At 46.5% G+C, this 25,180-nt stretch overlaps 1 protein-coding gene across 1 annotated transcript; it reads left to right on the top strand.

Moving 5' to 3' along the window:
• Positions 1-219: 219 nt before the first annotated feature.
• On the top strand, positions 220-22,531 carry LOC116942637 (matrilin-4-like). The gene is made up of 13 exons (XM_076067269.1): positions 220-724; positions 3,192-3,332; positions 7,078-7,286; positions 7,670-7,846; positions 8,867-9,050; positions 12,031-12,162; positions 13,260-13,382; positions 14,134-14,256; positions 14,766-14,891; positions 15,161-15,574; positions 17,613-17,765; positions 18,881-18,990; positions 21,053-22,531. Exons 2-13 carry the CDS (start codon positions 3,197-3,199, stop codon positions 21,107-21,109), a joined length of 1,944 nt encoding a protein of 647 aa, XP_075923384.1. The 5' UTR covers positions 220-724; positions 3,192-3,196; the 3' UTR covers positions 21,110-22,531.
• Positions 22,532-25,180: the final 2,649 nt, after the last annotated feature.

Raw genomic sequence — 25,180 nt, forward strand, 5'->3', positions numbered from 1 at the left:
AGTCTGCCCGCGGGGGCACGGGGTGTCACGTATGCACTTTATTTGCAGCCCCGCTCGGCCCAGAGCAAACAAACAGGGCTTCTGTTCGGTGGCAACTATTTCTTTTCCGAGAGACAGATCTCAACAAGGAGCCCATTGAAGAAGAGGTCCGACGGGGTCATCGCAAGAGAGAGGTGGAGGGGGGAGACGCGGCACCGACACTGGGGAGAGAGAGGGAGGGAGGGAGGAGGGAGGGAGAGACAGGCGGGGCGAGTGAGCCACACAGCCACCAGGTACAGACCGCACAGTGGCTGGCTGTCTTATAGGAGCAGCGGAGAAGGAGGAGGAACAGCTGCCGTGAGATGATTACCCGGCCTTATTAGAGGGAGGTGCATGCGGGCACGCTCTTCACATCTTGCACCACCACCACCACGAACCATCCGGCTTGATCAGCATCAACTCGGGTGGGCGGCACACGACGGACACGACAGGGAGTCTTTGGAGCTTCTTCTGGACAAGCTACCGCTACTTCTTACCCGTCCGTCTCTCCACCCGGCCCATTTTTTTGTACATTCTTTCAGGATATTTGATTAAGCTTCTGAGCTTCGGGTCACGCTTTTCTGTGTGTGTTTAAATAAAAAAAAAATCCCGCGTTTGATGTTGTTATATCGCTAAAGTTCAGGAGTTCCCCCGTACCAGCGGTGCGCCTGGCAATACCATCATCATCCTCGTCTCAACTGGTAAGGTGAGTCGTGTGCTGTCTCCTCCACGCATCGCCACTCACAGCAGGTGAACGTCGCGCGCTCATCCATCTCTTGTCTCGTTATTCACGCTGCATCGCAGATAATGATCAGTATCACGATGTTTGCAATGCTGGCATTTGTGATATTTATTTGTTTCAAATGGATACACCTTGAAATTTACGTGTGCAATGTTTGTGCTTTTATTATCTCTCACAAATGTACGTATATTCTTTCAACTGCTGTGCTGTATCGCATGAGCACGGTTGGCTACGTACGGCGCGAAAGAAGTTCAACATACCTAAATGTTTTGTTTGCTTTGGTGATGGTGTTAAAAACCAGTGCGTTTGATCTGATTCGTCTCCGTCAGTCCTCTATAATTTACACCTCACCGGTGTCACTTGCTGACCCAGGTCACCCTTGCAAACGAGATTTATCTCAATGGTCGTTTTTTCCTAGTGAACATGTTATTTTTTAAAATAACATTTTTTTGTCTACCTTCTATTGATCTTTTTCGTGGTATTTATTTTTTTAGTTCCTGATACATTTTGCGCCAGTTTTGTAACCCAAGTCTTCCCAGAAATCCAGTTTTTTTTGTCTCGTCTAGCTCTCTGAGCTGATTAGTTAAACTGCATTGAGGCGACTGCTTCCAAGAGACATGCTGGATACATGCCTCTGAGATTGGAAAAGTAGCCTGAGCTCGTTGGATGAAAACGTAATGCAATTATAGGCGCTATATATAGATGGAATACTGTACGTGTACAGGGACTCCTCTACTTACGAACGAGTTAGGTTCCAGGGGTCTGTTCGTAAGTCGATGTGTTCGTAAGTCCAACTTTACTCCTGTCGATTTCAAACGTGTTGTACGGCATGTACACTAAACACGGGGAATGGTTTCAAAAGTTGTATAATCTCCCATAGATGCCACTGGTTCTTCATGTTCTGGAGATGTAGATGCTACCACTGCCATCGATTGTGCGGTTGGTTGAACTTACGACTCTCGGTCTGAACAGGCAACTTGACATGTGGACAGGTTTTTTCGTATCTCTCAAAGTTCGTAAGTCGAATGTTCGTAAATAGAGGATTTCATGTACACGGTTGTGTGCTCAAGGCGAGTGCGACGTGGAGAACACAGCACGTGTTATCGATACAACACGGCAGGCAGGAAGTTATTGTCTGTTTTCCTTTGCCCTGGGGTGTGAAGCTTTGCTTAAGCTGTGATTAAACATCTTACAACACTTATATATTAAAAATACAATTACAAATTACAGTCCTTAGTCAACCAACTGCTGGGTTGAAGACCTCCCTACACAGTGTCTGTCGTAGGGGTTGTTCAACCATACTTCACCACCCTGGTCGATGGGAGTTGGTGAAGAAGGCAAAGGGAGGTCAAAGATCGGTTTAGATGTCATTCGCCACGTTTATCCATGCCCTGGAATCGAACTCGGGGTCACCGGGTTTGAAGCGCAGTGTCAGAATAAGACTCAGAAAATTTACTTTTCCTGGAGGAATCCGATGAGCTATGAAGATCTTTTTCACATACTTCTATTTGGGGCAGGTCAGAAAGTTACAACAACAAACACTTCAAAAACACACTCGGAGTGCAAAGTATAAGAAATAGTAAATAAATCACTTAAATTTTACCAGGTAAAGCCCACTGAGCTATTAGCTTATTTTTCAGAAGCGACCTGGCCATCACAAATGATAGCTCAACGAAGTGGCTTATTACGTGAGAAATGATAGCAGAAACATAATGCAATTAATATAAACGCATGTTTCTAAAGGTGTGCTCATCACTTCGCCACCACTCATCCCGAAGGTTATTACTCAAGTAAGGTCACGTTTCGGGAAAACGGTCATCTGCAGAGAGAATGCGGCGACTTGCTTGTTGGAAATTACAGCTGCCATTTGAAACAAAACGGCTGTAGCCAATTGCCCAAACCAGCTGAAGTGGAATTTCCCGTAGTTTACCATTGAAGACCGCACAAGTTAAACGGATCAAATCGCGTCGGGTTTTCTATTCATACTGTATGGTTCTGCCATGTGTGTTCGGGTCGTGTACAACGTGCTGGGGCCAACACGTGTCGACAACTCGAAAACACATCGGAGAGCTTCCGTGTGCTCTGAAGAAGGGTTATTGCCCGAAACGTCGCCTTTTATTTGCGTATATATTTTTTATTCCTTTCAGCTTTACCGGGACGAACGTGTTGAGTTTTTTTGTTGTTGAAATTATCATGGCTATTATTGTCTGTGCACCACTGCCAGCAGCAGCATCACTACGTCATTAGTTAACTTATCAGGGCTTAAGGACGATTGACTAAATCGGCCAATGGCGTAGGCATGCACAGGCGTGGTCCGTGAAACCTCGTTTTGTATTTTTGCTCCATGTTGTCGTTGGTGTAATCTTCATCATCATCTTCATCATCATCTTCATCATCATCATCTTCATCATCTTCATCATCATCTCCCCAGCTGTGATGCGTGCCCTGGCGACGTGTCTGACGGCGTGCCTGGCCCTCCTCCTCCTCCGAGGCGTCGCCAGGGGCCAGGGCTCGCTCACGGTTGACGATGCTGCGGGGGGCCCGCCGCTGCTGCCCGAGGGGACCGGCTCAGGTGCGTTCACAGTTTGTATGCGTGTGTGTGTGTGTACGTTGAACTTCTTTCGCACCGTGCGTCGATAACCGCGCTAATCGGGGGGAGGGGGGGTGCGGGGGTAAGGGCAACACACTAAACACATTAAAGCAGTTGTAAAGAAATGAGTTTGTCAATCTAGATTATTTAAAAGTGCATAGCTCCAGTGGCTTCCTAGTATCGGAAGGAAGAGCGTTCCAGACGGCCACGGAAGCGCATCTGAACGCGCGCGATGCGGTCACCGTCTCCGTGGACGCGGCGTGCGGCCACGCGGGGCGTGCGTGCGTACACTCATCACTCACGATCATCATCATCATCATCACCACAGCATCATCGTCATCACCATCATCTCAACTCGTGACAGCGATCCGCCGCACAGGATCACATTCGCTCACAGCCTCTGTGAGGTGTCTCGGAACGAGGGCTTTGTTTTGGAGAGATTCGTTCTCATTCAAGTGGCCTTCGTTGGCACGTTTGCCGCTTGGTTATTGTGTGCGACGGAAAGGTTGCGTTGGGTTTTTTGATTTGGGTTGTGCGATGCACGTGTCGCATTGGCTTGCGAGGAGTGCGTCATTGTAACGAGTGATACATATGATGTGGTCGATTGTTACAACTATAGTTCGCCTGTTAAACAAACTCCCGCTATGATGTTTGTGGCGAGTTCCGAAAATGACGATGAACGCATTAATTTCATCATTGAAATAACGACTATTTCAAAGAATGTATTTATATTTCAAAACAGACCAGAGTTATCATCTTTAACCGCTAAAGCTGCTGCGATGCTTTCCCAAAAGTATTTTCTTGTCCACAGCGTGGCTGCTGCTGCTGCTGCCTCGCCCGGTTGGGGAGCGAGCTTAACAATTTGCGCTGCGCCTTACGAGTGACAATTATTATTGTTTTACAACCACGCCATGCTGATGAAGCTTAGTGAAGTCAACAACGGGCCCAAAGGTTACATTGGTTCAGAGAAGACTTTGGGGAGCATTTTTGGAGTTTAACAAGCGTATCAATCAATCAATCAAAACTTAAAGCCATGAAGTTATACAACTATTTTATTTTACCAGGTAAGGCCCACTGAGCTGTTATAGCTCCTTTTCAGAAGCGACCTGGCCGCAAATGATAGTTCAACGAAGGGGCTTATCACGTGGAAATGTAAAGCAGCCAAACACTCTTTAGGCACCTTGATTCTAAAACGAGCGAACGACATTAGCCACTCTTACAACGACACACTGCTACAACGCCCATGCTTTGTATAGTCCGACCCAAGTCAAAAGTGAACGTATATTTCCGTCGTGTACAATAAGTCGTAAGGGGCCGTCCATAAATGACGTCACGCACCTGGGGGGGGGGGGGGGTCAGACATTTGTGACGATGTGTGACGAAGGGGGGAGGGGTTTTAGAAATGTGACGTCACATAAAAATTCGCAACTTTAATTAAATAGAGACGACACGTTCTACTTAATTAAATAGACTTTTTAATAAATGTTTTCTCCTACAACATCAGAGTGTAGTGCCACATTTAATACGCACTACAATGACAATAGTTTAAAGCGATTTGTAGAATGTTTTCTTGGGGGGGGGGGGGGGCAGAGCTTTGTGACGTCATATTTGTGAATACAGTTAACATTCACCTCAACGGCATCAGCCCTACGAAACTCACACGTTCAGTGTTCTTTGATGCGTCGATAAAATCGCACCAATACTTTCGATTTTGTCGGTCAACACCGGTGCCTGTCGCAGGGTTATCAGGTATTTTTTTTTGCAGGATATCTGAAAACAGATTTCAGGTAGGAATTTCGGTATATATATCCCACGGGGCTAGTCAGAATACTCATAATAGTGCAAATAGTAACTAGCGCAATTATTCACAGCAAGGCCGTAGCCATGGAGTCAACATTGGGGGGAGGGGGGGGACCAAATCTTCCAGAGGGTCTGGGATAATCTGACACTGACATTTGCACTCTACAGAAAAATGTAAATTTGAAAACGAATTTCCTGCCTAAAATATAAAAAAATTCACTAACACATAGGATGGACTTTTTGTTTTGTTTTTACAATAATGTCTAATAGTGTTATTTTATTACATTGCTCTGCTTTTTATTTTTTTACTTTTATTGTTTCACTGTATGTAATGGCAGAGATTAGGGATTAATAAAGTACAACCATAACCACAATAATATAAACATAAATCTCTATTTATAGCGATATATTGGGGGGCGGGGGGGGGGGACATTTTGAGCATATTTATTATAATTGCGGCCTTGATTCATAGACATAACTGGCCGTGACTCTTGAGGTGCGGAGAGGCGAACCAAGCTCTGTCGCTCGAAAGCCGGGCAACACAAAACATTGCGGGGGCCTCTAAGTGTCTCTTATAAGTCGGTGTGGGTTTGAACGCTGATGCCAATGTCCAGCAGCCACGGAGAGAAAACGCGCGGCAGTGATCACGGTCCTGGCCCTTGGTGCAGGGAGGAAGGAGGAGGTTGCGAGTCACACTGCTCCTGCCGCGGAGAGTTCCACCTTGAGCTGTAAAGTGCAAATGTCAGTGTCGGATTATCCCAGTAGCAAAAGGAGCTACACATGTAGCTCCGCACTTTCAAGGGCCCCCGCATTAAATACTTTCATGCTATCAATTCCGATTCAATGATTCTCCACTTGCTCTATTACTGTAGTACTAGACTGCGTTGAATTTTTATATACGACTGGGTGTTTAAAATGTATGTTTTAATATTTGTGTTTATTTTAGGGCCCATTTATAACATATGCTACAGGCCCCGCACAAGCTTAATCTGGCACTGTGTGCAATGCGAAGAGAGTTGCGGGAAGTAGAATTGAGTTTCAATCTGGACTTTTGTGATGATCATGCAGAATATTGTGGCAGTACGAATCAATGGCAGTCGGAGTATGACGTTGTGATCATTTGCCAAACGTTGCTGCAGCTCAAAATGTGTTAGCCCCACACTGTGGCTGCATGTCGCCAATGCCATTCGAGTGCACAGTACAGTATAGGCCAGGTTTACCACGCCTCACCTTGCAGGTGGGATTTCGTGAAGTTTAACTCGGTTCAACGTTCTTTTGTTGAATAAAAAATGTGGTGTACGTCCATAGGTCAATGCATCAAATGCTATTCATTTGAATTGGATAATTTAAAACATAAACGTGTACAGCTACGTGATTCATATTCTTAGTTTTTTCGGTAAAGTCACGTTGAAGAGAAACAACAAAATAATAAAATATATATAAAACAATAAAAAATTCTCACGACGTTTCGACCATAACTCAAACGGTTTGAGTTATGGTCGAAACGTCGTGAGAATTTTTTATTGTTATATATATTTTATTATTTTGTTGTTTCTCTTCAACGTGACTTTACCGAAAAAAACTAAGAATATGAATTACTGCAGTCACGAAAGCTTTAAATCAAAATTTAAAAAGCTACGTCATTGTTTATGTTTGATGAATGACCTGATGCAGATGAACCCGATGGGAAGTGGAAATGGTTATGAGTGTTGCCATACAAGTAAATAGAGCAATGTAGGTTACTTTCATACATCTCATCGAAAATAATCACAGTTGGATTAGTAGTTCTCTTTGGATGTTAATGATAGTTGGTAAGTCGAGTCAGATGTAGTGTGTGTGCAGATGTTGCCGTATAGTGCAAGGCCCTCCGTTTATTTAACAATTTGATGCACGGCGTGTACGGAAAATCCAAACGCGGATACCCTAGGCCCGGTCTGTGCCAGCAAGTCCGTGGACCTCATATTCATCATCGACAGCTCGCGGAGCGTTCGGCCACGCGAGTTTGAGAAAATGAAGCTCTTCATCACGGCCATCATCGGCAACCTGGACATCGGGCCGGACGCAACGCGGGTCGGGCTCATCAAGTACGGCAGCACGGTGCACCACGAGTTCTCGCTCGCCACGCACCGCCACAAGGTAGGGGCCACCGTGGTCTTCTTCTTAATTTCGTCTTTAATCTTTCGTGAATCTCCATTGCGATCACGCATGGCTTAGCCATAACAAGAGGAGGCCCTCATGTGTTTAATAAGCCACACCCTGCTGATGACACTCCTGGGCATCTAAAGCGTTTCAGGCCAAGTGTCCTTATGGAAACCATGAGTCTGGATGGTCGAGTGGTTGATTCTGAGCCTAACAGTCACATCAATTATGAAACAAGCCTCTTACCTGGTTATTTAGATGAAATGAACGGCTTCGGCCTATGGGATAAACTGATATGGGGGGGGAGGGGGGGGGGAGGCGGTGGATGGAGACAGAAATGCCACCACGTCTGTGCCATGGGCCGACATGCGTCTGCACAGGCGGAGATGGTTACTGCCGTGGAGGCCATGGAGCCTCTGGCGACTGGCACCATGACGGGCCTGGCCATCGAGTACGCGATGACGGTGGCCTTCACGGAGGCGGAGGGCGCCCGGCCGGCCCGGTCCCGGGTCCCGCGCATCGCCATCGTGGTGACCGACGGGCGGCCCCAGGATCAGGTCCGTGGTGCCTTACACAGACAGACACAAGATAGAAGGATGATCTACTGGAGCACCCAGTAACTAAGGCCCATTGAGCTGCATAGGTCTTTTTTTAGAAGCTACCTGGCCACAAATGATAGCTCAACGAAGTGGTTTATCATGTGGAAATGTATATCAGACAAATGCTCTCAACGCATGTTGATTCTCAATGTAGAGGGAAAAACCGGAGGAGCTGGAAAAAGTCCACGTGACCACGGGGAGAGAGACATGCAAACTGTAAATATACAGCAGGTATCGGGGTCGGGATCGAACCCACGACCTACTGTATACCAGGCAAGGTAGTTAACATCTCGCCACCTTGGCGCACTAACATTGACCCAACGTTGGCCCAACTTTGTCGCCAATATTCCATGTTTCCTGGGCGTGTGTCAGATGGGATAGAACCTCTGTGTGCCGTTTAGCACTTTTCAATAATATCCAAATTCATCTCAACGCACCTCTTCCACTCAGCAGCAAGTAATTGGTTACGTGTGGTGGGGTAAAGTGTAGGGGTACTCCACCTATTCCAAGATGTCTGGCCAGTGTGGAAGAGTAGGCCAAATGGCCCGCTTGAGGTGCTTTCTAGAACTTCCTCGAGCTCCCTTTAGTACAGACCCTTCTGCCAGCAATGATGTAAGCAATTGTAGGGCTGCACCCTTTACCTTGTAGGGTATTGTATCTTGTGTGCGCACAAGTCACCTTGGTGCTCTGTCCCTGGTAAACACGCTAACGTTGAGCCAACGTTAGGTTAGCCTTGGGTTTAACGTTGGCACGTGGTTGGAAGCATTGGCCTGACGTTGGCCCGACGTTGATCCAAAGTTCCACGCCTCCTGGGTGGCCTGAGCAGGTGCGGAACGTTGTCCCAACTTTGCCCAACTTTGGCCCAACATTAGCCCAACTTTCCACGCTTCCTTGGTGGACTGAGCAGGTGCAGGACATTGACCCAACTTTGGCCCAACGTTGGCCCAACGTTCCATGTTTCCTGGGTGTCCTGAGCAGGTGCGGGACGTGGCGGAGCGCGCGCGCCGCGCCGGCATCGAGATCTACGCGATCGGGGTGGACCGGGCCGACCCGCTGTCACTGCGCCTCATCGCCTCTGAGCCGGCCGACCAGCACACCTACTACGTGGAGAGCTTCGACGTCATCGAGAAACTCAGCACGAAGTTCCAGGACAAGTTCTGCGGTGCGTAGTTCTCAGAGCTCTTTCCCCCCTCCCCGGACACGCGACGAAATATGCCTTGCTTTTGAGAGCTGCACGTGCGGCAGATAGCCACAGCAGACTTTGCTTGCTTGCTCGACTGGTCGGAGTGTGCATGTTCAAACTCCAGTACTGGGTGCTGCCGTGAGTGTCGATGACACCCCCGTCTGCACGTGCTGATTCGTTGCGCATTTACATAGGAAATAACGTTGGGTCAACGTCATCACGTATTCAGTTTTACCTTATCGGCACCTTTTTAAAATTCTGTTTAAATAATACACATAGGCCAACACAACAAGTGACTTATGAAATGTGATTTAAGAGACACATTCTCCACCAAAGTTATGGTCATCGTGGCAGTTGGTGTGATCTGTTCACATGACCAGGATCAGAGAAACACGAGTACAAGGGAATGTGAATTTAATTGGAACTAGCTTATCAATTCAAATGTCACATACGTGGAATCCGAGCTTTTCAGCATCCTGTACTATTTGACATATTCATTTGTATCTCTATGTTTCTACTCACACTTATTTTCCAGTGTCTCTACAGTAAGTCCTCGCTTTTAACGAGCACTCACACAACACGTTTTCGCTATAACGCGGTTCTTCCATTCGGGAGCACTTTTTGCTCAATGCAGAACGCGCACCGTTATGAAATGGTTTCGGAGCGGTCGATAACGAACAACTTTCCTCAGCGGTACGATACAGTACGTAGAATGATATAGTACCGCAGCGGCGTACCCACGGTTGTTTGTCCCACCATCTTACTGTGTGGTGTGCGTTAGTAGTACATCACATCTCGCCAACCTTCATCGTTAAATTTTTAATGGTAAAATTATTTTCGCTTAATGCATTTTTCACTGAACACAGCGCTTTTCAGGAACGCATCTGCCGTGTTAAACGAGGACTTACTTTACAGGGAATATGGTTGGATGGGTGGCACGGTGGTTATTGTACATCGGTTCAATTCCCGACCGTGGCTGACATCAGTGAAAAGTAATATCTGAACTCTTCCTGGCCACCCATCCCTTCACCAATCCGTATTGACCAATCTGGTGAAGTAAGGTGAATCAACTCCCATGACCGACAGCAGGGTATTGAAAAAGGGGTGTACATTCATTATTTGTGTACATTAAATTCTAGCGGCTCCTATCAACGATTTCCAGCCAATTGGGATTACGGAGGGTAACAATGATCAAGGGCAACCAAGGTCAGGAAAATAAGGCAGCCAAACAAATCCCTGTTGAGTTACAGGTGATTTAAACTTTCAACTGTGACATACACCCATGGTGGGGCCTGTACGTTAAGCGTGCAGATGGCATTCTTCAACTTTCCACACTGCAGGAGGAATTTCAGCTGTCACCTTGGTGCAAACTGGCCCAGTGGCGAGCGTGGTATCAACATCAGGCAGCTCGGTCGCGTCAATGTTAAAGTGCATGCATTGCGCTGAACACCGCTCAATGGCCACTTGCAGACGCATTGACTTATTGACTCCACTTTTAGGAATGTATGAAGGATTTGAGTGAAATTTCACACAGCAGGTCCTCATAAGACTGTCCAGACAAGCATCACACAGACTGCAGTGACAAATATATATCATGGCAATACATGAAAGGATGCGTCATACGGAGTGCAATGTGTGAGATGCCAACTCCAAAAGATATGGGCATGACTGTGTCTGCAGCGTTTAACATACTTGCAAACTAAAACCCTGGAAAAATCTCTTGAAAATTCACATCCGTTCACATTTCGGATCGCTGGTTCTCTATGTTTGTATCATATTTACCCTGCATGTGTGTTTATCGATTGTCGTCTCTCGATGATTGTATATTGTACTATGTCTCAGTGCTCAGACGAGCATTTGCCAATGAGCATAATGTCCATGTTATTTTCGGAAAATATCTTACTTCCTGTGTAATCATCCCACTATCACAAATATAATTTCTGCATTTTAGATTTGAAGCTTTCGTGACTGGAAGGATGCATGCTCGTCGGTTTTTTCGGTAAAGTCACGTAGGTAAAAAAATAAAAAATAAAAATGAAAACAACTAAATTTATTTATAACTAAATTTAGTTGTTTTCATTAATTTTATTTATATTTTTTACCTACGTGACTTTACCGAAAAAAAAAACAAAGAGTATAATTTCTTCAATTACTTTGTAAATGATGCAACTTTTCCAATGGGCTTTTAACTTGTTTCAAATTAAATAACTCACTTTTATCGATTGTTGCATTCAATGAAGATACTAATATGATGCAAGATTACCATTTTATAATTAAATGTGTTATATTATACCGTATTATTATGTTATATTATTATTCTGATATTAAAATGTTATCAATGCATTGTGGGAGTTACTAAATATATAAGCAATTCAAGGACAGTTTATTATTATTATACACCTTCAGTAGTTTTTGTCTGCACGTCTTTATTTAATAAATGTAAAAATATACTTAGAGGATGAGCTAAGCTTCCCCGGACTGTCCCACGTGAGATTTAACCTCTCTTGGTAATAATGACACAGTCACTTTAAAGTCACTGCAAAAGTAGTGCTCTATTGACATCACACTGGTGTGCTTTCCACACTTTAAAAATGTCACTTCAGTGACCTCATCAAAGCATGCTCTAAAAGTGATTTCACGTTGTTTTTCTTATTAACAACACTTCAAACTCACATCAGATAGCCCACGTATTTAACTGTGCAATAATAGCTACAGTACTGTATTTGTTTATTGGTTTTCCTAATCCTCTTACATGCCTGTGAATGCACAGGCATTACTGTTTAACGTCATAGAATGCATTCAAGATGGTCGCTGATCTCGCCCTCAAACGAATCTTTGCCGACGGTGCACTCCGGTGACCCGCCGTATCGGCGACGCTCGTCGCCGTGATGGGCGTGCGACGATAGCTGGTAGGACGACGTGTGTGTGTGTGTCTCCTGTGTCTCCCATCCACGTGCAGGGCCCGACATCTGTGCTCTGGTGGCGCACGGCTGCGAGCACCGCTGCGTGTCCGGGGGTGGCGGCACCTACACCTGCCGCTGTGACAACGGCTACGAGCTCAAAGAGGACGGCAAGAGCTGCCGCCTCGTTGGTACAAAAACCACAGCGTGCGGCATTGTGCATCCCTAACAAAAAAAATGTATCGTGGGAAGGAGCCTTTTTGCCGCGGTGGTGCAATTAAGCCGGTGAGTTTTTCGATTCAGGGCCACGGCTAACGAGTGATATCTGAAACGGTCCTGGGCTTCCTCTTCACCAACCCGTACTGGCTGGCGTGGTAAAGAATGGTCAAACAACTTCTCATTTCTGACACGGAGTGGGCAGGCCTCTATTGATTGACAAAGCTGTCGAAATTATTTTTTTTTTAGTCACGTATGTTTGAAGATGCATGCTACATAAAGACGAAATATTACGCATTCGCATCGATTCCATAATGCTTTCCCACGTGCATTTGCCTTTGAAAGTATTTTATTGGTGACCGTAACGATCGTAATGATACATTTTAAGCCGGGGGAGATGACACCACACGGCACATGGCATTTCATCACAGTGAGGCCAATAATTTGAGCGCTGTTTTTTTGTTGCCCAAAATCTGGGCAACTCTTTGATTCATTTGGCTGGCTTGCTATCGGGAGAGTTCCAATGAGCAACACAACTTTATGTAAAAATGTAATTTATTTTTGAGTTATTGATATGAGGCAGTCTTCCGCTTGGCTAAAATAGTTTTTCAGGTTTTTTTTACAATTAACAGCTACACTGAGAATTAAACAAAATGGTTAGTCATTGTACATTTAGACATCAGCGGTCTGTGCTTTTACTGTGCCTGTGCGTTCCTCTCTCTGTGCGTTCCTGTCCCCGTGAGTTCCTGTCCCTGTGTGTTCCTGTGTGTTCCTGTCCCTGTGTGTTCCTGTCCCTGTGTGTTCCTGTCCCTGTGTGTTCCTGTCTCTGTGTGTTCCTGTGTGTTCCTGTCTCTGTGTGTTCCTGTCCCTGTGTGTTCCTGTCCCTGTGTGTTCCTGTCCCTGTGTGTTCCTGTCCCTGTGTGTTCCTGTCTCTGTGTGTTCCTGTCTCTGTGTGAACCTGTGTGTTCCTGTGTGTGCCTGTCTCTGTGTGTTCCTGTGTGTTCCTGTCCCTGTGTGTTCCTGTCTCCCTGTGTGTTCCTGTCCCTGTGTGTTCCTGTCTCTGTGCGTGCAGACCCATGTGCACTGGAAGGGCATGGCTGTGAGCACGAGTGTTTCGGCGAGGGTGGAGTGGTCCGATGTCGGTGCATGGATGGGTTTGTGCTCGATGTGGACAAGAAGAGCTGCCGGATTGCGGGTGCTCACATTTATTTTCCTTCGCTCTGCGCTGATGAAGCTTCATTTAGCATACTTCCCAAAAAACTATTTTGCCACGCAATTGGCCTCATTTTGATTGGCATCTTCAAATATATATTCAGCAGGTTATATATATTGATATATGTGAATCATTAGTAATTTAATTAATTTCATTACTTAGGGTCATGATGCCACTGTCTCTTCTGTATTGGCTTACAATTTTTTGCGTAATTTTCAGTCTCGTTTTCTCCATTTCCCGGAATGTAATATTCGTATATAATTTTCGTAGTATTCCATAAATTCTAAGTTGTTCCCAGACAAATACTTGTAATATTTGTCTCATGACCTATTTGTTCTCTTTTTTGTGACTTGCTTACCTTGTCTCTATTTTTCACTCCTATCGTTGTTGTTGTATTATTTGTTGTAACTTGCTGACCCCGTGACCCTACTGGCCATCTGTGAAAAAGAAAAAGCATAGCTCATCGGATTCCTCCAGTGTAAACAAAGATTCTGATTCTGATCATCATCATCATCATCACCAGCCAGTAAGAAGGACCTCCCAAATTGTCACCCTCTCCCACGGTTCAGTGACGCAACAACTCACAAAGCACACCTGCACACGAGCCGATCTCATTACTCCGTCTCCTTGGCGGACGTGCTCTCGTACGCATCCTGTCTCTCTTGCCGCTGACACGGGCCCGGCAAGAGGCATTTTGTTGTTCGGTCCCCCCCCCCCCCCCACCGCCCGGCAGATCCATGCACCCTCGGGGAGCATGGCTGTGAGCACCGCTGCGTGAGCACCCCAGACTCGTACTTCTGCAAATGCGACGAGGGCTTCGTGCTGAACGACGACGAGAGGACGTGCTCGATCGCCGGTAACGAGGGGCCGATGGCTGGGCCACAGGACCACGGCATGCATGCACAAATGTGCCTATGGAGGAACGGGTCTCTGAGGTTCATTGGATAAGGTGCAGCGGTTATTTCGCACCGGTGACGCGGAACTGACGGCCCTGGCCTGCGACTGCATTTGACGTAGCCCGTGGCCTCGTGAGGAACTCCCACATCGAAAAGGCCCACAAATTACAATTATGCGTCATTGCAAGCATGTTTTCCGCGACTAACCGGGTGCAAGAGGGGCAAATGATTTCCACTTGGCAACACTGTATTTCTAATGTTTGCGAGTCGAGCGCCTTCTGTCACAGCAAGAGGCTCTGCACTGAGAAGTGCCTGAGCTGTGTGGCAATGTGGCCCCACCAAAGGTATTTTAAAGTTCCTACTCACACCTCGGTAAGGAAAAGCCGTCCCACCCCTGTTTTTGCACAGATAAGGCTCGTAGCGCATTCCCCAGGGTCGTGAGTGACCCCTGCGCGTCGTCCCCCCACAGATCCCTGTGTGCGGGGCGACCATCGCTGCGAGCACCACTGCGTCCCCAAGGGTGGCGGGGCCTTTGAGTGCGAGTGCAACGTGGGCTTTGCGCTCAACGACGACAGGAGGACGTGCCGCGCTCTCGGTACCGCAGTTGCGCGCGCACAAAACAACAATAATAATGCGTCTGCGTTCAACAATCGATTTGGTGATGATGCTGCTGCGTTGGCAATGGTGCACAGGCACAGTTAATAAAATCAATGGAGGATAATCCTGCCTTTTGAGAGTACAGCTCAGAAAACAAGGTCGATAGAAAATAACGAAAATAGAGTTTGCAATGATACCTTAACGCGTCACCGCGTCGATTAACGTCGCCGAATTTCAACAACACCCCCTGCGCCACGTCGCTCGCAGAGTGTCGCGTGAGCCACACGGACCTCGTCTTCGTCATCGACAGCTCCAAGAGCATCACGCCCGAGAACTTCGAGCTGGTCAAGGGCTTCGTCGGGCAGATCGTGGGCTCGCTGGACGTGGCGCCGGAGCGCTCCAGGGTGGGCCTCGTGCAGTTCTCGCACCGCGTGCACCCGGAGTTCCCGCTGGGGCGCCACTCGAACGCCGCCGGGGTGCTCGGCGCCGTCGCTGCCCTCCGCTACGTGGGCAAGGGCACGTCCACGGGACAGGCGCTGCGCCACCTGGCCCTGAAGAGCTTCTCGGAGGGCGAGGGCGCCCGCGCGCCCTCGCAGAACGTCACGCGCGTCGCCGTGGTGTTCACCGACGGGCGCGCCCAGGACAACATCACCGAGTGGGCCTCGAAGCTCAAAGAGATGGGTACGAGCGTCGGGACCGTAGTAACCGCACTGCTGCCCCTCGACGGTTGAGCTTGCTTTTACTGCATAGTGCAGAGTATTGCCACGTTGGCTTGTGCCCCATTCCCCATCTCTCGCTCTCTGTGCCGTGACGCCCTGTCTCGGGGACCTCAGCGATTGTATATCTTTCAACTTTTTTGCTCTGTACATGGTATTCACTCAAGAACTTTCCACCGGATACTCCTCCCCGTTGCATCCAATTGTTCACGTTGTTTATGTAATGGATGCACTGTCTTCTCCAATATCTTGTTGTTGCTATAATTTCCCCAGTCAAAACATTTCTTTTCAGTCTCTTGTTTCCTCATTACCTGTCCCAAAAAAAAGTCCTTTCTCTTCAGTATTCTTATTCTTTCCATTGTTGTGTACCTGCTGCTATCTATATTTTATTCATGTTACCCATCTTTTCTCTCCGTCAAATGTGTAACACCCTGAAGAAAAAAAGTGTTTTGTTACTTTAAGTTTCCTTTGGAGGGTCTGTAATTGTCCAGCGTGTATTCCCCATTACACATGACTGAACATAGATGGACAGCCGCTGCGGTTCGTGTGACTCCGTGGGGGATGTAAACCTCGCGTGAGAGTGCACAGGGACGATGCTACGAACCAAAACTCAACGTGGCACAAATCACAATCCGTGCAGAGCATCTTTCCCCGCGACGACGCAGCTGTGCCTGCAGGTCGTTGCTGTGCAACAACGCAGCAGCAGCAGCAGCAGCCAGTAACGCCAAGCGCACTCCCATAGACTACCTGTCAGCCAATCACAAGGGGGGAAAGCATTGGCGGGGTGGAGGGGGCATCAACAAATTTGGCCATAATGACATCTTTCATGTATAATAAGCCAAGAATGTGTGTGTGTATCCCGCACGTGACGTCACTCCACATGAGGCCCCCCCCCCCAACATCCCCACTGGGGAGACAAAGGCTGTCGGGTGTTGTGCTGGCCACCCACTCCCATCGTGTGTCGTATCGGCCTTCGTGGGTGCTCGCTTACAGCACTTTCCCCAAAAGTCTGTACAGGCTATACCAGGGGGATCTTTGTTTTTTTTTGTGTTGCCCACAGCATGCGGTTGCGCCAGGTAGTCGCGCGACGTGATTTACCCGGTGCAACTTCGCGCCAGCTCAGAGCAGGCACGGACTTGGCACGTGCCTGGAAAGTGGCAGCATGGGGGTGTAAATCTGGCGGGGTGTGCACGTGCCTGTCGCGAACGTTCACAGCACGCGCAAGGAGTGGCCCATGACCGCGACGGTTGCTAATTACAGATGTGATTTACACCCCAAGGGGTAAGGTGTGCAATGTTAACCGCTGTTGGCCAAACCATGTGGCAATGCTGTCGAGTTATACAACATATTCACTCAGCGTGGTATCGCACAGCGGGAGCAACTGCAAAAAACGTGACTTCCACAAGTCAACATCTGTGACCTGCCCATACTGGACATCTGCGGACGAGAGCTTCATAGCTGAATAGCGGCAATGAGATGATTTATTTTTCGACCATCTTTCCAGTGAAATGCTTTCTCAATGGACATTCACCCATTTGAATAACACTTTTATGCAAAGTCGTAATTTAAAAATAATAATATTAATAATAACTTAACTTGCAATTGCATTTGACTCATATTTCCTCGTCTGGACAATAGTCGCACTATCCCTCTTTAATCTTTCTGTCACTTAATTGTACTATGCTCGGTCTAAATATCATGTGCCGGTGCTGCCTCAATCTACAAGGAATGCATTATTTAACATGGACATATGTTCATGAAAAATATATTATATTTTTCGTGACGGATGTTTTTGCTCAGATTTCTATTCGCGTCGTTGCTGTACAGTTTGTGCTTTGGGTTTAGTAATTTCAGTGACCCAGAACACTCTCACAAATGAGACTTCTATCCTGGTCTCCCTTGAGCCTTCACCTCATTGAACAACGTACACTTTGCAACCCCGGGCTGTGCGGGAAGCCTACACTTTCAGCGAGAGGCGTCCGTTACCGTGCGCGTGTTTGTAGATGTGACCGTGTACGCCGTGGGGATCGGCAAGGCGGTAGAGTCGGAGCTGCGAGAGATCGCCAGCGATCCGGACAAGGACCACTTCTACTACTCCACCGACTTCTCCGCCATCAGCCGCATTGCGGAGAAGCTCAAGCTGCGCATCTGCGCGGGTGGGAGCCGCGTTCGCCTCCTCAGCCGATGATGATGATGGATGATTAGATAGTTGTGGTAGATGATTATTCTTAATGGGGCGTTAATTCTTCGAAGCAGTTTAGTTCTCCGTTTATGAACACAAGGGGGGTTTTTCAGCATCAGCAGTCCACGTTTTGGGGGATTTTATTTCTTTGAAAACGTTTATGAAATAGGTTCGCTCGTTTTGTTAAAACCATCCGGCTCTGCTTGTTTAATGGTGTCCTTGGTTATTCCGTCTTGTCTGGGAGCCATCCTTCGTTTTCAAACGGTAATGAACAATGCTTGCTGTAGAGATCAGTGCAGAATCTCTTAAATTTATGGCTTCATCTCATATGCTGTATTTTGATTCCTTACTTTCTAAAGGCGACCGTTTGTAAGTTCTCAATCAACCGCATAGTTTTTAATCGATTTCATGCTCCAATTGTTTATTGGCATCTTCATGAATGTTTGTGTTGTGTCCTTTGATTTCTAACTTCATTTATGTTCTTATTGATTTTACAGTTTTGTTAAGTCTGTTGTTTGGCTTATTATTATTATTTGCAGGTGGCCCATGTTCTCATAACATTTCTTGTGGCTTCAGAGAAATGCTTTTTAACGCCATTCCAACTGAAATTGAAAGCCTAAATTCATTACCTCTGGCCGTCCATCCGTCTGTCTGCAGTGTGGGGTTATAATAACGTTTAACCACATGATTCAATATAAATAACATTATTATATAGATTAAAAGGGTTGCCCAAAAGGTTTGCCCAACAGGTTTGGGCAGCGTCTTCGATCAATGTGTATAGTTTTCAATAGGGTAATTCATGAACAGCAACGCAACTCTATGCTAAAATAAAATGTACATTCTATCATCTGCTCAAGTGTTATTGCGACCGTCCCACTACAGACAGCTGAACCAACAGAAAAGAGCTAATGCATTAAGGCTTTCAATGTGAGGCATTATAAAGCACACCAAAAAGCGAAGTGCAAAACGAAATGACCTTGCGTTGCGTTTTCGACACTGCTGTGTTAGATCGTGTGTAGCGCCACGCACAACAGCGTGTGGAATCACACGCGGAGCTGTCTGCCCTGTGTCTCTGCTGTGCGTGTGCAGAGGAAGTGAAGAAGAGTCTGTCTGTGAGCGACCCGTGCCATTGCGAAGCGGCACTTGAGTTCAGGAAGCACGTGCTCTCCCTCATCGAGAACCTGCAGCAAAACTATATCCTTCAACGCTTTCATTGCAAGCATCGCTAACGTGAAATCCTACAGCCATACACACATACAGTTGAACTGGTATTGGCCAAAACATCCCAATGCTGAAAATATGACCTGAAAATTTCTCCATTTAGCAATGTGGAGGAAAAAGCAGAAAGTTAAGTGTTTTGACCGACAGTGTGTTGGTTAAAGTGTGGTTGAGACGAAACAGTCTGGTAGACCGAGCCCTCGACATGGGTGGAGGAATCCACGAGTGAAGTTCACGGGAACATTAACCATTGTAGTAGCGATAGACGAGCGATCGGGAGGCGACTCACTGCCAGTGAGTGACCGGAGTGAATCAATTAGTGCTGGGTCATCAATCACCCTGATTGAAACTTGATTTGACGCTTTCGTGACTGCAGGAATTACTCTTTGATTGATTTACGTTGAATCCTATCCGGTGAAGAAAGGGAGGAACTGCACCCCAGATGTGACAGCAGCATTCCAGCTTCGGGACATTGTTTTGCTCTGTTTAGCAGCAGTAGTAATTGCTAATGGGCCATTTTCAAATTTGAGCCTTGACAGCAGCTACATACAGTGGATGATTGGAAATAATGAAGGACTCAGTGAAGGACTCAGGAGTCCTTCGCTGCTGACTCGTGAATACTGACTTTGAGCTCACCCAATCATCCTGAGTGCACCCAATCTCTTTGGACCTCTGAAGCGATGCTGGGTTGAGCCTGGTTAGTGCTTTGGCAAGTGGTCACTTGCTGCATACCAGGTGTTACAGGTGCGACGCTGGGGACTGTAAGGTGGCCGGGAGATGGCAGTCTAGGAATGGCCTCAGGCCAGATATGAATTGAATATACTGAGTCGGGATTCATCTTCTTTGGTTCTTTCGGTAAAGTCACGTAGAATGAGAATAAAATAATAAATTAATAAAATAACACGATAAAATTCTGACTAAAATTCTCTCTCTGTGAGAATTTTATTGTGTTATTTTATTTTATTAATTTATTATTTTATTCTCATTCTACGTGGCTTTACCGAAAGAACCAAAGAAGATGAATCCTTGCAGTCACAAAAGCTTTAAATCGAAATTTGAGTCGGGTTTGAATTTATCTGTGCCGAAGTGGTGTTCCTGGGTACCACAGTTTATTTTCACAAGCCACACTATTGTGATTGGTATTCACCAAACATCTTAGTCTAAGTCCCTCCTGAAAATACGTATCGGAACTCATTGAGGGTTTCCTGAGAAAAAAATGTATTATAATAATAAATACAGTGGTCAGTTACACAGGCTTCCCTCACATAACGCATTGCCCCATAGCGCAAATTTGCGGTAAGGCGATTAACCTTTAAGGAACATACTTCACACTTACACTCAAGACCAAACAAAATGCCCAAAAATGGTATGATTAGAGTTTTCTAAATAAAAGTTTTTTTTTATGATAAAAATTATAGGTAAAATTAAAATATTACGCAGGTCAACCAACTAAAATATCAATCTGATGGCATCACCGCGTCATGGCAGTGCCCAGTGTCACGGGCTGGGCAAAGCCACTTTCGATCTGCTGCCTTTGTTTGCATCGTGCGTGCTGCTACAAGCAGCCCGCGGAATCGTTCAAGAAGCCCTGATGTCACTCCTGGTTCAGTAATCTTCGTAAATAGTAATCTTTTTCATGTTAATAAGTGTTTTGTTATTAAACTCTTTATTAAGTAATTTTGTAATGTTAATGATATTTATATTATTCATTATTACATTTATATGTAATCTGTAAATCCAGGGCAAAAGATACTTAAATTATGCTTAATTTGTCTTCTTTAACGCCCCCCCCCGCCCCACCTTACACCAATGTATGTCTGTGGGAAAATAGGCTTCATGCAGCACGGCTAGACTTACGCGCTGTTTTCAGGAACGCATCTCGTCGCGCGTTATGCGAGGGACGCCTGTAAATGTTACACGATTGCTTTGCACGGTGGAACAGCTTTCTAAATGAGCCACCTAAAACTGCTTGTACATGCTTAAACACGTAAAGGTGTTCTTTTCGACGACGGTGTTTTCCTTGACCTTACAGCATTACATGACAACCTGGCGAGCAAGGTGGCTCGCCTAGACAACAGCCTGCACCTCCAAGGGAAGTAGCGAGGAACAGCCGTCACGACTCGCTTCTTACCACTGCACGTGTGTGCACAGTCTGGCGAGTGGACTGCCCATGGAGTCCCCTGCACCGCTGTCCCATCAGCTCTTCATACAGACACCGTCTGCCACCCACAAGTAGTACAAACGTGTCGTTTTTCCATGCCGTTTTGCAAGGCCATTTTCACACCGGGCAATCGTTGAGACAAGGTGCGAGTAAGGAACAAGCCTATAGCCAATGGGATCTGAGTAAATACTTGAGGCTTGTCAATGTGTATGCCAGGATGAGGTGACCTAGTATGGGATGGAGAATTGGATCGATCTAGTATTGTCATTGCCCTGATGTTAGATATGTGCTTGATCATTAAATCCAAGTCATCTAGAAAAAAAATTCCAACTTTGCCAAATAGATGGACAATGTCCCATAACGTTTGGGAGCACACATGTGAGTTTAACACTGGCTAGACATTTGTTAAAGAAGCAACGTTGGTCGGGTCATCTACTGTCATGTTGTTTCCAGCTCATTACATTACTTGCCCTAGTGAATAGAAAACGTGCCAGTTGTGAAAAGGCCTTAATGGTGCATGGAAACATATTAACCACATGCTAGCCATGCATGGTTATCTTCAAAATATGAACTACTCTTCATTGGGTTTCTTTTTTATATTTCCTCTGTAATTGTTTTTTTTATCAACTGCTCTGCATATCAATGAGTAAACATGCATAAACTGTAATGAACAAGGCAATGTAAGGATTTTCTTTGTAAATTGATGTTCGTGTATTAAAATAATATTCGAGCACTAGACAATCATTTATAATGAACATTGTATTCGTCATGTACCCACACAATTACCTTAACAGTCTCCTTAACGTCCTGTATTCTTGTGGGCCTTGTAAATAACCTCTGGGTTTTGTTAATGCATTGCTATTGTAGGCTTCACAATTACCCAACCAGAGACGTGTGGGAATTTTCCAGGTACAGTCCAGTGCAGACTTATTCACCCAAGGTTATTTACGAAACGCTCAGCCAGACCACGACTGCACTTAATATTCCTATGGACGTGCACCACACTTCCCGTCTCCCATCAGCATGTGTGGCCACCAGATTTAAGTCCTATGTACGACGGTGAGCGTCCTCTGTACTTCAAACAGGGAATGTATAAAACGTTTGTTCATCCACGAGCATGGGCATATCCATGTACAGTATAGCAGTTGAAGCCAGCCCATACAATGTATATTGTTGTAGTGACATGTTTTAGTACTTTACCAAGCCAAACACACACACACACTCTAGTTAAAGGACAACCTATGAGACAACTACACCACGAAGTACTTTAAATTTGTTTTGTATTCTGGCGTAACAATACTGTATCGTGAAGTGTAGTTATGTGATGTAATTACATTAAAAAACAGAACCAATTGAACGACCGTTGTCTCCACTTCTAGTCCTGAGCTGGTTGTATAAATGTGCCATGCTTGGCAGAATACAGTCAGCCCATTAAAAAAACACACACTTTTGACTTCCCACGGAGTAAAAGCAGTTCGAAAGAAACGGAGTGCTATTTATCTCATGGTGAAGGACTCCAGAGAATTCCCCCCCAACCCCCACGGGCCAGCCGACCACACTAGTTTCCCGGCCGAGTGTCGAGAGTGACGGTAACGGAGAGTGTGGGTGCGAGTTGACGCGAACCACACGCCACGTGTCGCTCCCCTGCAATCCGGAGAATGATTTTCGATGGCCACTGAATAATCCTCTAGTTTATCTTGCTCCATCGCTTAAATGAGAGGAAGACCTAAGAGAGAATGGCTTGACGACATAAGAGATTTGTGCCAGGCAGATGTGCACGACTTTAGCAATGTGCAGTGGACAGCTACGGGCTATCTGCCCATGGATCATTATGATCGCTTAAGATAAATTAAGTTCGTATAAACGTCAAACAAATTCGTGGGTATATTCACAGCTCACACAGGGAGCGCGCGCCAACAGATCAAGGACCGTTGCTCCGTGAGTCATCGATGGCAGTGGCTCTGCGAACCACGTGGCTCCAGTGCGATTGTTGCGTCATCATGCGCATCATCACCTGGGTGTCATTGTTTCATTATGACGCTTGTCCTACATCATTAGTCCGAAAATGCGTACAAAATACAAAGATACAAAGATTCCCCCCACCACTTACATTATCATTGGCTGCTGAAATTTGGGCTACGCCCATTTCAAAAGCTTATAAACAGTTTGCCTTGGAAGCTAACCCCCCTTTTCATGAAGACGACCGCTTGTGTTGCGATTGAAACGTCGTACGTGACTTTATCGAAAGACCCAAGAATATGTTCAATAGATTATTGGAGCAAGTGCCGTTAGCGAGCACCCATGCAGGTGGGAACGGCACACGGAGGGGGTGGGTGGCCAGCACCCCACACGCGCGCCTTTGTCTCCCTGGTGGCGATGTTTACATTTCACACCAAGGGGAGGAGGCCCAGGAGCGGTGCAGAAAATCGCCGCTGGTGTATGTACATTACGTGTGTAGTGACACACAACGCCGGCTGCTGTACAGCAGCAGCAACTGCAGGTGGACACAGCACACACGCCATTGAGCATAGACATGGTGTGTGTGGCCGGCAGGGCGGAGGAACTGGGGCAAGGGTCAAGTTAGACCCTACAGGGAGGCTCCTGGAACCCTCTGGTGGGTTCGAGAAGGGAGGCGCGGCTAGGGCAGAGCCAAGCCGCGCTGAGGGGAATATAAGCAGCGGAGAGCGAGGAACTTTCGGCTGCCGGTTCTGGGAGTGGACTCGTCTCGTTGCTACCGTCTTCGCCCGACGATTGTGCGGCTGAACAGTAGTTGGCTGTCTCGGTCGACGCCGTATGTGCAATGGGAACAGGGTCGTGTCTGGGCCGGGCTGTACGCGAGAGACGAGGCCAGAGTTGGTGGTGTGAACGAGAGATAATAAAGAGAGACGGTGCCCCCCGCAATTACCTCATCTCCGAGTGCATGCGCCGCACGCAACACGCCACAAACACACACGCCTCGAGGAAGGAGGACACTACGCATGTTAGCAGTCACCTATAATTATTGGTCCCACCAACGAAGTCATACCACACCAGGTGCTGGTGTGGCCAGAACACTCATCCAGCTGTCTAGGACTCATGGCATTGACGCAAATCGACACAGGCACCACACTAAGTACAAACCCGTGCTAGGCTCACAAACCAATTGCTATCGGTGTGGGGAAAACAGAAAATGCAACTGGTGTTACTGGGATCGTAATAAATACACGGGACACACGATGCCAACTGCTACATACTTCCAAATGTACGCGAACACATCACAACAATTTAACACGGAGGCTTTCGCGACCAATATGATTCATAAACGTTTTTGGGTTAGATCGCGTTATTTATTAATGTGTCGTAACCCTCCACCACCCGACACGGCCAATCAGCAAAAACAGTGTCACGTTGACAAAAGACAAATAGTTCACTACTTTAGCCCACCAGTGTGTTGAAGAGTGAATCATTTTTTTTACTAATTGGCCGTGTCGGGATGTGGAGGGTTACGACACATTTATAAATAACGCGATCTAACCCAAAAACGTTTATTATGAACATCACAACAATAATAACACTCAACACATTCGTCAATACTATTGCCTTAAACAAATATATAATAGGCCCTGTTGCCGGCATGAATGCGGTCTCTATGGATTTTCACCTCTGCTGGTCTCCATGTGCTATGAAGAAGAGCAGTTTTCTGAAACGTTGCCTATTTTGACTTAAAGCTTTCGTGACTGCACGACGTGGACTACAAAATACAAAACCCCCGCTACACTAAGGAATTAATGTGCACTACGAAATCAAACGTTTGTTTTCTGGCCACGTGGACCAACCGTCAGCCTAGCAACAGGTGTCCATAGCAACGGTGTCCCTAGAAACGGTATCCCCAGCAAAATGCATCCCTAGCAACAGATGTCCCTAGCAACGGTGTCTCTCGCAACATGTGTCCTTAGCAACGTGTTCCTAGCAACGGTATCCCTGGCAAACGGCGTCCTGCAGCAACAGGCGTCCCTAGAAACGCTGTTCCT

Source organism: Petromyzon marinus, chromosome 15 (assembly GCF_048934315.1).
Source record: "Petromyzon marinus isolate PM22_M1 ecotype Great Lakes invasive population chromosome 15, UKy_Petmar_22M1.pri1.0, whole genome shotgun sequence".
Taxonomy (NCBI): domain Eukaryota; kingdom Metazoa; phylum Chordata; class Hyperoartia; order Petromyzontiformes; family Petromyzontidae; genus Petromyzon; species Petromyzon marinus.